This window comes from Rhinoraja longicauda, chromosome 34 (assembly GCF_053455715.1).
Source record: "Rhinoraja longicauda isolate Sanriku21f chromosome 34, sRhiLon1.1, whole genome shotgun sequence".
Lineage (NCBI taxonomy): Eukaryota > Metazoa > Chordata > Chondrichthyes > Rajiformes > Arhynchobatidae > Rhinoraja > Rhinoraja longicauda.
Genome location: NC_135986.1, coordinates 11,555,312 through 11,568,504, shown reverse-complemented (window position 1 = coordinate 11,568,504; position 13,193 = coordinate 11,555,312). Strand labels below are relative to the sequence as shown.

General features: G+C 54.4%; 1 protein-coding gene and 4 non-coding genes across 5 annotated transcripts in view; 3 read left to right on the top strand and 2 right to left on the bottom strand.

The window, feature by feature from the left end:
• The window catches only part of cops6 (COP9 signalosome subunit 6), a 34,596-nt gene extending 31,751 nt beyond the window's left edge, over nt 1-2,845 (bottom strand). The window contains exons 1-2 of the mRNA XM_078427889.1: nt 2,767-2,845; nt 831-956 (exon numbers count right to left, since the gene is read on the bottom strand). Of these exons, the coding sequence (XP_078284015.1) occupies nt 831-956; nt 2,767-2,800 (160 nt within the window). The 5' untranslated portion in view covers nt 2,801-2,845. The remainder of the gene's footprint in view (nt 1-830; nt 957-2,766) is intronic.
• Nucleotides 2,846-5,007: 2,162 nt separating this feature from the next.
• trnae-cuc (transfer RNA glutamic acid (anticodon CUC)) lies at nt 5,008-5,079 on the bottom strand. The gene has a single exon. It is a non-coding gene; the product is annotated as a tRNA-Glu (tRNA).
• Nucleotides 5,080-7,368: 2,289 nt separating this feature from the next.
• trnae-cuc (transfer RNA glutamic acid (anticodon CUC)) lies at nt 7,369-7,440 on the top strand. Its single transcript has one exon. It is a non-coding gene; the product is annotated as a tRNA-Glu (tRNA).
• A 2,692-nt stretch (nt 7,441-10,132) lies between these two features.
• On the top strand, nt 10,133-10,204 carry trnae-cuc (transfer RNA glutamic acid (anticodon CUC)). The gene has a single exon. It is a non-coding gene; the product is annotated as a tRNA-Glu (tRNA).
• Nucleotides 10,205-12,659: 2,455 nt separating this feature from the next.
• trnae-cuc (transfer RNA glutamic acid (anticodon CUC)) lies at nt 12,660-12,731 on the top strand. The gene has a single exon. It is a non-coding gene; the product is annotated as a tRNA-Glu (tRNA).
• Nucleotides 12,732-13,193: the final 462 nt, after the last annotated feature.

The window sequence follows — 13,193 nt, the reverse complement described above, 5'->3', positions numbered from 1 at the left end:
GGGCAACCGCAGGCAGGTGGGACCAAAGATACTAGAGGAACAAGATGGACCACTCCGTTGAAATCGCTGATACTGAAGTGTAGTACGCAAAGGAGCCATTTTAGTAAGCAAATCCTGCCGTTCGCTCTGCCTCTCGTAGTGTAATCAGTGTTGTGGGGGAACAGTATGTGATGATACCATTAAAATGCAGAATATAGCTCATCTATCAATTCACAGATTTTTGTTATTTTTCTTTTAAAATGTTTCTGCAAGTTTCTGCCGACTAAAATGGCGCCGTGGCATACTACGGTTTGTAGGGTCGAGTGGTCTATCTTGCTCCTCTAGTATCTTTGCCCATGACCTACTATGGTTTTTAGGGTCGAGTGGTTCATCTTGCTCCTCTAGTATCTTTGCCCATGATCTACTACGGTTTTTAGGGTCGAGTGGTCTATCTTGCTCCTCTAGTATCTTTGGTTTTAGGGTCGAGTGGTCTATCTTGTTCCTCTAGTATCGAGTGGTCTATCTTGCTCCTCTAGTATCTTTGGTTTTAGGGTCGAGTGGTCTATCTTGCTCCTCTAGTATCTTTGGTTTTAGGGTCGAGTGGTCTATCTTGCTCCTCTAGTATCTTTGGTTTTAGGGTCGAGTGGTCTATCGTGCTCCTCTGGTATCTTTGGGAGGGACTGGTGTAGATGGGGCATGTTGGTTGGCGTGGGCAAGTTGGGCCGATGGGCCTGTTTCCACGCTGTCTCACTCTGTGACCAGCGTTGGCAGTCAGGGTGCTGCAGTTCAGTGCACCCGACCCAAGGCTCAACCCCCCACCCTTTTCACCGCGGCCGCTCAACTGCACCTACCCTGGATTGGTCTCCCTTCCTGCGACCGCATCCGGATCCAGTGGTCGGAGATGTTGAGGATGACCAATGGGTGCAGCGCCACCGAGACGCTGCCCGTCACCCCCGAGGCCATCACGCTCGGCGATGCTGCGGTGGCAAGGATCGAGAACGAAGAGAATCGAGAATGTTAATTCTTCCGTCAAATCTTCCCAAAGAGGCCGCGGGGGGAGCTCCAATGTGGAGACCGCGCGGGGAAGCTCCGAGGTGGGACCATGCGGCGACCTCCGAGTTGCAGACCGCGGGGAAGAGCTCCGAGTTGGGGACCCCGGGGGAGCTCTTAGTTGGGGACCGCGGGGGAGCTCCGAGTTGGAGACTGCGGGCGAGAGCTCCGAGGTGGGACCATGCGGGGGAGCTCCGAGTTGGGGGCTGCGGGCTTGAGCTCTGAGGTGGGGACTGAGGGTGGGTGGGAGCTCCGAGTTGGAGACGTGGAGACCCTATGCAAGCCTCCACGAGAAGAGCTGGCTGGCTTGCGGAAACGGCCGCATGCGAGGGCGGTAGCGCACTGCTACCGAGACGCAGAACTCCGAAATAAAGCAAAGGTGGACACAAAATGCTGGAGTAACTCAGCGGGTCAGGTAGCATCTCTGGAGAGAAGGAATGGGTGACGTTTCAGGTCCAGACCCTTCTTCAGACTGATGTCAGGGGAGGGGACGGGACAAAGATAGGATGTAGTCGGAGACAGGAAGACTAGTCGGTGAACTGGGAAGGAGGAGGGGAAAGAGAGGTGAAGCGGGGACTACCTGACGTGGGAGAAGTCAATGTTCATACCGCAGGGGTGTAAACTGCCCAAGCGAAATATGAGGTGCTGTTCCTCCAAAGGGGCTTTTGGCACATTTGACCTTCATAAGTCAGAGCATTGAGTATAGAAGAAGCTTTGAGGAAGGGTCTCAACCCGAAACATCACCCATTCCTTCTTTCCAGAGATGCTGCCTGTCCCGCTGAGTTTCTCCAGAGAGTATTGAGCATAGAAGTTGGGAGATCATGTTGCAGTTATATAAGACGTTGGGGAGGCCGCATTTAGAGTACAAGTGCTCCTCAACTTACGACGGGGTTACATTCCGATAAACCCATCGGAAACCGAAAACATCGTAAGTCGAAATGCATTTAATACACATGATCACGTGGCCGGAATCGAGAGCGGCCCCTCGCTACCGTTTGCACTGTCACAAAGTTGAAATATTGTAAGTGGAAGCATTGTAAGTCGGGGAGCATCTGTATTGTGTTCAGTTCAGGGCACCGTATTACAGGAAAGATGGCGTCAAAGTTGGAAAGGGCGCCAGGACGATTTACGAGGATGTTGCCAGGACTAGAGGGTGTGAGCTGCAGGGAGAGGTTGGGCAGGCTGGGTCTCTATTCCTTGGAGTGCAGGAGGATGAGGGGAGATCTTATTGAGGTGTACATAATCACGAACAGGAACAGGCCCTTCGGCCCACAATGTCCATGCCCAACATGATGCCAGGGCAGGGGAGAACAGGGCAGGCAGGCCCTCCTCTGCCTGTTCCCAGGCCTTTCCTCAAAGGAAGCAACCCTCAGCCAACAGGGAAGTCGGTCCAATCAGACCGGCCCGCTTCCGGTCCTCCCACCGCCCGCATCCGGTCTTCCCACCGCCCGCATCAGGTCATCCCACCGTCCACTTCCGGTCCTCCCACTGTCCGCTACCGGTCCTCCCATAGCCCGCTTCGGTTCTCCCACCGCCCATTTCCGCTCTCGCCGCCATGGCGACCGCTGCCCGCCCGTCCCGGAGCGCCGCGGACGGCGCCGTTCCCCTCCCGGTCGCTTTCCCCAACCCACCTCCCCCCTCCCTCCCTCCCTCCCTCCCGTCGCAGGGCGGTGACCGGGGTGGGTGAGGGGGGGGGGTCGCAGCCCTCCCGGGCGGCGCGGACATAGCGCGACTCACCCGCCGGCTCCACCTCCATCCCGTTGGTCGCCATAACTCCCGGCGACACTCCGCGCGCATGCGCTAGGGGGGGGGGCGCCGCGTTCCCAGTGATGTCATACGTAGAGCGGGCGTGACCAATCAGACGCGACGCCGCCGCCATGTTCGTAAAGGCCGCCATTGTTGGTGAAGGCAGCCATGTTAGTAAAGGCCGCCATGTTAGTAAAGGCAGCCATGTTAGTAAAGGAAGACATGTTAATAAAGGAAGACATGTTGGTAAAGGCAGCCATGTTAGTAAAGGAAGACATGTTGTTAAAGGCCGCCATGTTAGTAAAGGCAGCCATGTTGTTAAAGGCCGCCATGTTAGTAAAGGCCGCCATGTTAGCAAACGCAGCCATGTTCGTAAAGGAAGCCATGTTGGTAAAGGCAGCCATGTTGGTAAAGGCCGCCATGATAGTAAAGGCTGCCATGTCCGTAGATGCCACCATGTTAGTAAAGGCCGCCATGTAAGTAAACGCAGCCATGTTGGTAAAGGAAGCCATGTTGGTAAAGGAAGCCACGTTAGTAAAGGAAGCCATGTTAGTAAAGGCCGTCATGTTAGTAATGGCAGCCATGTTAGTAAAGGAAGCCACGTTAGTAAAGGCCGTCATGTTAGTAGAGGCCGCCATGTTAGTAATGGCAGCCATGTTAGTAAACGCCGCCATGTTAGTAAAGGCCGTCATAGCAGCAAAACCCTGTAGATGCTGGGAATTCAAGTCCAAATTAGCTCCTGTGGATGCTGGGAATCTGAGGCAAAAAAACAAATCTTGCATATGCTGGGAATATGAGGCAAAAATAAGTCCCGCAGATAGGGTTGCCAACTTCCTCACTCCCAAATACGGGACAAGGTGACGTCACCGCCTCACGGCCTATGTGACCACACCCAGCCAGCGGCCACGTGCTCCCGCTCCACCAATGGCGGCCGCTACCCAACCTCCGTTAGGCGAACACACTCCGTTAGCCTACACTGTCCAAGGCGACACTGCAGCGGACCTACAGCGGCCCACGGGCCTAATACGGGACAGGGGCGGTCCTTTGCGGGACAAACCAATTTAGCCCAAAATACGGGATGTCCTGGCTAATACGGGACAGTTGGCAACCCTACCTGCTGACTCAGTGTAAAAGTAAATTGTCCCGAGTGTGTGTAGGATAGTGTTAATGTGCGGGGATCATTAGTGGGCCGAACGGGCTGTTTCCGCACTGTATCTCTGAACTAAAGCTAAACACTAAAACCAAGTCATCCAGCATTCAAATCTCTTCTACTAAACTTGCCCACACCAGCCAACATGCCCGGCCTACACTATGCCCGTGCCCGGTGGCACGGTGGCGCAGCGGTAGAGTTGCTGCCTTACAGCGAATGCAGCGCCGGAGACTCAGTTTCGACACTGACTATGGGTGCCGTCTGTACGGAGTTTGTACGTTCTCCCCGTGACCTGCGTGGGTTTTCTCCGAGATCTTCGGTTTCCTCCCACACTCCAAAGACGTGCAGGTATGTAGGTTGATTGACTGGGTAAATGTAAAAATTGTCCCTAATGTGTGTAGGGCAGTGTTAATATGCGGGGATCGCTGGGCGGCGCGGACTCGGTGGGCCGAAGGGCCTGTTTTCGCGCCGTATCACTAATTCTAAATCTAGTCCCACCTGCCTGTATTTGGCCTATATCCCTCCAAATCTGTCCCATCCATGTACCTGTCTAAATGTTTCTGAAACATTGGTATAGTCCCTGCCTCAACTACCTCCTCTGGCAGCTGGATCCATACACCCACCACCCTTTGTGTGAAAAGGTTACCCCTCAGATTCCTATTTATTCTTATCTATCTACCTTCCATCACAGTGAGGAATGTGGAATCCGCTGTGGGGGATGTCTATGTGAAATGTTATTTTATGTGGCTGTGTGTCTTGTTGCTTTTCACTTAGTATGGCTGTACGGTCACTCAAATTTCACCGAACCTTAATTGGTACACATGACAATAAATTGATCTTGATCTTGAATTTTACAGAGCGATGCTGTACAACACCGGCCCCTGCTGGAGCAAGGCGGGTGATGCGGGCAGTGAAGACACACACAAAGTGCTGGAGTAACTCAGCGGCTCAGGCAGCATCTGTGGGGAACGTGGAACAGGCCACGTTTAGGGCCGGGACCCTTCTTCAGTCTGTCCCGTGTTCCTGCCCCAGAGAGATTCCTTGTGTGAAGGGCAGCAAAGCAGTGGGGCCAAAAGCTGCCGTTCCCTGACCGGGAATCGAACCGGGGCCGCGGCAGTGAGAGTGCCGAATCCTAACCACTAGACCACCAGGGAAACTGCTGCCACTGAGGCGGACATTGGAACACTTCCTCTTGCAATTACTCACACTCATTCTCACCACTTTCCACACCGACAACACACACCAGCTGGACAAGTGTCTCCTCATCCCCAACTCAACTCTGTGGGGCTCTGCTAAGATGCCAGCTGCAATATTGATGGAGAAAGAGTGAGGGGGAGGGATGAGAGGAGAGGGGACGGGAGGGGAGCGGAAGCAAGAGGGGAGGAGGGGGGGGGGGGGAGAGTGAGGGATGGGAGAAGAGTGTTGAGGGGAGAGAGGGTAGAGGATGACGGGGAGTTGAGAGGGAGGAGTGAGGAGGGTGGGGAGGGGAGGAATGAAGGGCGGGAAGGGAGGGGAGAGAACGGGGTGGGTGTGGTGAGCAGGGAGTATAGAGAGGGGAGAGAGGCGTACATTGCAGAGGGGAGAGATGGGCATGGAGTGGACATGGGGTAGGAGGGGAACGAGTTGGGAGTGGGGAGAGAGAGAGGATGAAAGGGGCGGGGAGAGAGGGAGGGTAAAACATAGAAATAGGTGCAGGAGGAGACCATTTGGCCCTTCGAGCCAGCACCGCCATTCGTTATGATCATGGCTGCTCATTCTCAATCAGTAACCCATGCCTGCCTTCCCCCCATATGCCTTGATTCCACTAGCCCCTAGAGCTCTATCTAACTCTTTTTTAAATCCATCCAGTGAATTGGCCTCCACTGCCCTCTGTGGCAGAGAATTCCACAAATTCACAACTCTCTGGGTGAAGATATTTTTTTCTCACCTCAGTTTTAATGGCCTCCCCTTTATTCTTCAGAAGGTAGTGGAGAGAAGGGAGACGGTGGGAGAGGTGTTGATTGGGGAGGGGAGGGGAGGGGGAAGGGATGGAGAGGGAGGTGGGGAGTGGAGGAGAGGAGGAGAGGTGCGGGGAGAGAGAGGACAGGCGACCATGAGTAAACGTCTCTGTTGTTGAAATCCGGGCGCATTCTCAGAGATGACACGGGAGATTGGCGATGTAGCAATCTGCAGCTACACAACACAAACTGCCGGAGAAAGCCTCGGGCCCTACGGCATCTGGGGAGGCGGAGGGACGGGGGGTGTTTTGGCAGGAGCCCCCTGCCTCTCACAGAGCTCTCTGTCCCGCTGAGTCCCTCCAGCAGTACAGGATACCCCAGGGAAGAACCATCACCATTCTGGCTGGTGCCTTCAGAAGGTCTGGTGTGTGGGTGGAGATTAGGGTTGGCCAACTGTCACCTATTAGCCAGGACATCCAGTATTTTGGGCTAAATTGGTTTGGCCCGTACGGGACCGCCCATGTCCCGTATTAGGCCCAGGGCCGCTGAGGGTCCGGACAGTGTAGGTTCGGACACGGTAGGTTCGGACATTGTAGGCCCGGACACTGTAGATTCGGACATTGTAGGCCCAGACACTGTAGACCCGGACACAGTAGGCCCGGACACAGTAGGCCCGGACACAGTAGGCCCGGACACAGTAGGCCCGGACACAGTAGGCCCGGACAGTGTAGGCCCGGACAGTGTAGGCCCGGACACTGTAGGCCCGGACTCAGTAGGCCCGGACTCAGTAGGCCCGGACACAGTAGGCCCGGAGAGTGTAGGCCCGGACAGTGTAGGCCCGGACACAGTAGGCCCGGACACAGTAGGCCCGGACAGTGTAGGCCCGGACAGTGTTGGCCTGGACAGTGTAGGCCTGGACAGTGTAGGTCCGGAGGCCCGGGCGCCATCTGAAGGAGGTTGCGTAGCAACCCGCCTCCCGGCCCGGGTGGCTGCCATTGGTGGAGCGGGAGCACGTGGCCGCTGGCTGGGTGAGGTCACGTGGGGCGCGGGGCGGTGACGTCACTTTGTCCCTCATTTGGGAGTGAGATAGTTGGCAACCCTAGTGGAGATGGACTTAGACACAAAAAGCTGGAGTAAGTCATTGGGACAGATAACATCTCAGGAGAGATGGAATGGGTGGCGTTTCGAGTCAAGACCCTTTTTATATACTTCAGTTTTAAAAATACTTGTCATGTTCATTCCTTTAAACTACTTAAGAGTCATAGGGGGTACAGCTTTGGAACAGGCCCTTTGGCCCAACTAGCCCACACCAGCCCACACCTCCCCCCCCCCTCCCCTTCACTTCCTCTCCCCCTCACTCCCTCTCCATCAATATTGCAGCTGGCATCTTAGCAGAGCCCCACAGAGTTGAGTTGGGGATGAGGAGACACTTGTTCAGCTGCTGTGTGTTGTCGGTGTGGAAAGTGGTGAGAATGAGTGTGAGTAATTGCAAGCTCACTGCCAGCTTCCCTGGTGGTCTAGTGGTTAGGATTCGGCACTCTCACTGCCGTGGCCCGGGTTCGATTCCCGGTCAGGGAACGGCAGCTTTTGGTGCCACTGCTTTGCTGCCCTTCACACAACGAATCTCTCCGGGGCAGGAACACGGGACAGACTGAACAAGGGTCCCGGCCCTAAACGTGGCCTGTTCCACGTTCACCACAGATGCTGCCTGAGCCGCTGAGTTACTCCAGCACTTTGTGTGTGTCTTCACTGCCCGCACCTCCCGCCTTGCTCCAGCAGGGGCCGGTGTTGTACAGCATCGCTCTGTAAGATTCAACATCAAGATCAATTTATTGTCACGTGTAACAATTAAGGTTCGGTGTAATTTGAGTTACTGTACAGCCATACTAAGTGAAAAGCAACAAGGCACACAGCCACATAAAATAACATTTCACATAGACATGCCCCACAGCGGATTCCACATTCCTCACTGTGATGGAAGGTAATAAAGTCCAATCAGCTTCCTCTTTGATCACCGGCGGTCGGGGCTGTTGAACCGTCTGCAGTCGCCGCTGCCGACTGTCCGAGGCCCTCGCGTCGGGACGGTTCAAACTCCCCGCGTCGGGACGGTTGAAACTCTCTCCGCGGCATGGAGCTCCCGAGTCGGCCTCTTCTCACCAGAGACCGCAGGCTTCACGGCGTTAAAGTCCACAGGCCCCGCGGCTGGAGCTATCCGCAGTCGATCCCCGGCAAAGGGTCGCAAGCGCCGCGATGTTAAAGTCCGCGCCGCGCCCGCGGCACGAAGCGCGGGGCCGGTCTTCAGGAAAGGCCACCAACTCCTCGATGTTAGGCCGCAGTGGGGACGGGGATACGACACGGAGAAACATCACATCTCCGTCGCGGACAGAGATTGAAAACACACCGGCCAACATTTCCCATCTCCACTAGTCCCATCTGCCTGCTCTTGGTCCATATCGCTCCAAACCTGCCCTATACATGTAAACACCACAATGTCCGCCTCAGTGGCAGCAGCTTCCCTGGTGGTCTAGTGGTTAGGATTCTCCGTTCTCACTGCCGCGGCCGCGGTTCGATTCCCGGTCAGGGAACGGCAGCTTTTGGCCCCACTTCTTTGCTGCCCTTCACACAAGGAATCTCTCTGGGGCAGGAACACGGGACAGACTGAACAAGGGTCCCGGCCCTAAACGTGGCCTGTTCCACGTTCCCCACAGATGCTGCCTGAGCCGCTGAGTTACTCCAGCACTTTGTGTGTGTCTTCACTGCCCGCACCTCCTGCCTCGCTCCAGCAGGGGTCGGTGTTGTACAGCATCGCTCTGTAAACACCACAAGACCAAGACACACACATACATAGTGCTGGAATAACTCAGCGGGTCAGGCAGCATCTGGGGAGGGAAATACTCCCAGCTCCAACTACCTCCTCCAGAAGCTCGTTCCATACACCCACCACCCTTTGTGTGAAAAAGCACTTTGCTCTTTTTTTTATAACAAGCGTCTGCAGTTCCTGGTGTCTGACAGAAAGGTCTCCTGTTCATTTCCCTCCCCAGATGCTGCCTGACCCGCTGAGTTCCTCCAGCAATTTGTGTGTTGCCCCAGATTCCAGCATCTCAGAGTCAATAGACAATAGGTGCAGGAGTAGGCCATTCAGCCCTTCGAGCCAGCACCGCCATTCAATGCGATCATGGCTGATCACTCTCAATCAGTACCCCGTTCCTGCCTTCGCCCCATACCCCCTCATTCCGCTATCCTTAAGAGCTCTATCTAGCTCTCCCTTGAAAGCATCCAACGAACTGGCCTCCACTGCCTTCTGAGGCAGAGAATTCCACACCTTCACCACTCTCTGACTGAAAAAGTTCTTCCTCATCTCCGTTCTAAATGTCCGACCCCTTATTCTTGTGGCCTCTATCCATGTACCTGTCTCATTGCTTTGCGATAGTCCCAGCCTCAACTACCTCCTCCAGCAGCTCGCTCCATGCACCCACCACCCTTTGTGTGAAAATGTTACCCCTCAGGTTCCGATCAATCAATCAATCAATCAACTAATTGATAGACATGTAACTAAATAAATAGTATAAGAAAATAACTGCAGATGCTGGTACAAATCGATTTATTCACAAAATGCTGGAGTAACTCAGCAGGTCAGGCAGCATCTCGGGAGAGAAGGAATGGGTGACGTTTCGGGTCGAGACCCTTCTTCAGACTGATGTCGGGGGTGGGACAAAGGAAGGATATAGGTGGTATCAGGGAAGGCCCGGTGGTATGAACGTCGACTTCTCCAACTTCAGATAGCTCCTCTGTCCCTCCCTTCCCCTCCTCCTTCCCAGATCTCCCTCTATCTTCCTGTCTCCACCTATATCCTTCCTTTGTCCCACCCCCGACATCAGTCTGAAGATAGCTAAATAAATAAAAGCAATAATTAATCAAGCAATAATTAATTGATTATTCTTCCTCCCTCCAGATCTCCCCTCCCCCCCCACACACACAGGTACACACACACTACCTGACCCCCCCCCCCCCCCCCCCCACACACACAGGTACGCACACACACACACACACACACACACTGCCTGACCCCCCCCCGAGTTACTCCAGCAATTTGTGTCTGGTCTTTGTGTTGTGGTGTTTACAGAGCGATGCTGTACAATGCTGGAGCAAGGCGGGATGTGCGGTCAGTGAAGACACACACAAAGTTTGTTCAGCTGGTGTGTGTTGTCGGTGAGAATGAGTGTGAGTAATTGCAAGAGGATATGTTCCAATATCCGCCTCACTGCCAGCTTCCCTGGTGGTCTAGTGGTTAGGATTCGGCACTCTCACTGCCGTGGCCCGGGTTCGATTCCCGGTCAGGGAACGGCAGCTTTTGGCCCCACTTCTTTGCTGCCCTTCACACGAGGAATGTCTCTGGGGCAGGAACACGGGACAGACCGAAGAAGGGTCCCGGCCCTAAACGTGGCCTGTTCCACGTTCACCACAGATGCTGCCTGAGCCGCTGAGTTACTCCAGCACTTTGTGTGTGTCTTCACTGCCCGCACCTCCCGCCTTGCTCCAGCAGGGGCCGGTGTTGTACTTTTTTTTAATTTATTTTTTTTAATCAAAAAATACTTTATTCAAGTAATAAATATCATTTACAAAACATCTTTTTTAAACAAACCCATCCGACATTTCCGGAGGTTACATATTCAATACAGGCATTTACTTAGACATTTACATACATTTACATACATATCCCTTATTTGGAGGGGCGTCTCTCTCCACCACACCCTGCCCCCCATGTCCAGCAGCGGAAGGACCCTAGACTGTGGTCCTCTGTAAGATTCAAGATTCAAGATCAATTTATTGTCACGTGTACCAATTAAGGTTCGGTGTAATTTGAGTTACCGTACAGCCATACTAAGTGAAAAGCAACAAGGCACACAGCCACATAAAATACAATTTCCCATAGACATCCCCCACAGCGGATTCCACATTCCTCACTGTGATGGAAGGTAATAAAGTCCAATCAGCTTCCTCTTTGTTCACCCGCGGTCGGGGCTGTTGAACCGTCTGCAGTCGCTGCGATAGTCCCAGCCTCAACTACCTCCTCCAGCAGCTCGTTCCATGCACCCACCACCCTTTGTGTGAAAATGTTACCCCTCAGGTTCCGATCAATCAATCAATCACTTAATTGATAGACATGTAGCTAAATAAATAAATGCATTAATTAATCAATCAATAATTAATTGATTATTCTTCCTCCCTCCAGATCCCCCCTCCTCTCCACACACACAGGTACGCACACACACACACTGCCTGACCCCCCCCCCCCCACCCCCACACACACAGGTACGCACACACACACACTGCCTGACCCCCCCCCTCCACACACACAGGTACGCGCACACACACACTGCCTGACCCCCCCTCCACACACACAGGTACGCACACATACACACACACTGCCTGACCACCCCCTCCACACACACACAGGTACGCACACACACACACACACACTGCCTGACCCCCCCCCCATCACACACACAGGTACGCACACACACACACTGCCTGACCCCCCCCCTCCACACACACACAGGTACGCACACACACACACACTGCCTGACCCCCCCCTCCACACACACAGGTATGCACACACACACACACTGCCTGACCCCCCCCCTCCACACACACAGGTACACACACACACTGCCTGACCCCCCCCTCCACACACACACAGGTATGCACACACACACACACTGCCTGACCCCCCCCCTCCACACACACAGGTACACACACACACACACACACTGCCTGACCCCCCTCCCCCCCACACACACAGGTACGCACACACACACACTGCCTGACCACCCCCCTCCACACACACAGGTACGCACACACACACACTGCCTGACCCCCCCCTCCACACACACAGGTACGCACACACACACACACTGCCTGACCCCCCCTCCACACACACAGGTACGCACACACACACACTGCCTGACCACCCCCTCCACACACACAGGTACGCACACACACACACACAGGTACGCACACACACACACACACAGGTACGCACACACACACACTGCCTGACCCCCCCCTCCACACACACACAGGTACGCACACACACACACACACTGCCTGACCACCCCCTCCACACACACAGGTATGCACACACACACACACTGCCTGACCACCCCCCTCCACACACACACAGGTATACACACACACTGCCTGACCCCCTCCCCCCCACACACACAGGTACGCACACACACACACTGCCTGACCACCCTCCCCTCCACACACACAGGTACGCACACACACACACACAGGTACGCACACACACACACACACACACACACACACACACACACAGACACACACACACACACACACACATAAAGACACACACACACACACACACACACACACACACACACTGCCTGACCCCCCCCATCCACACACACACACACACACACACACACTGCCTGACCCCCCCCATCCACACACACACACACACACACACACACACTGCCTGACCCCCCCATCCACACACACACACACACACACACACACACACACACACACACACACACACACACACACACACTGCCCCCCCGAGTTACTCCAGCACTTTGTGTCTGGTCTTTGTGTTGTGGTGTTTACAGAGCGATGCTGTACAATGCTGGAGCAAGGCGGGATGTGCAGTCAGTGAAGACACACACAAAGTTTGTCCAGCTGGTGTGTGTTGTCGGTGTGGAAAGTGGTGAGAATGAGTGTGAGTAATTGCAAGAGGATATGTTCGAATATACGCCTCACTGTCAGCAGTTTCCCTGGTGGTCTAGTGGTTAGGATTCGGCACTCTCACTGCCGCGGCCCGGGTTCGATTCCCGGTCAGGGAACAACATCTTTTGGCCCCACTGCTTTGCTGCCCTTCACACAAGGAACCTCTCTGGGGCAGGAACACGGGACAGACTGAAGAAGGGTCCCGGCCCTAAACGTGGCCTGTTCCACGTTGCCCACGGATGCTGCCTGAGCCGCTGAGTTACTCCAGCACTTTGTTTGTGTCTTCACTGCCCGCACCTCCCGCCTTGCTCCAGGAGGGGCCGGTGTTGTACAGCATCGCTCTGTAAGATTCAACATCAAGATCAATTTATTGTCACGTGTAACAATTAAGGTTCGGTGTAATTTGAGTTACCGTACAGCCATACTAAGTGAAAAGCAACAAGACACACAGCCACATAAAATAAAATGTCACATAGACATCCCCCACAGCGGATTCCACATTCCTCACTGTGATGGAAGGTAATAAAGTCCAATCAGCTTCCTCTTTGTTCACCCGCGGTCGGGGCTGTTGAACCGTC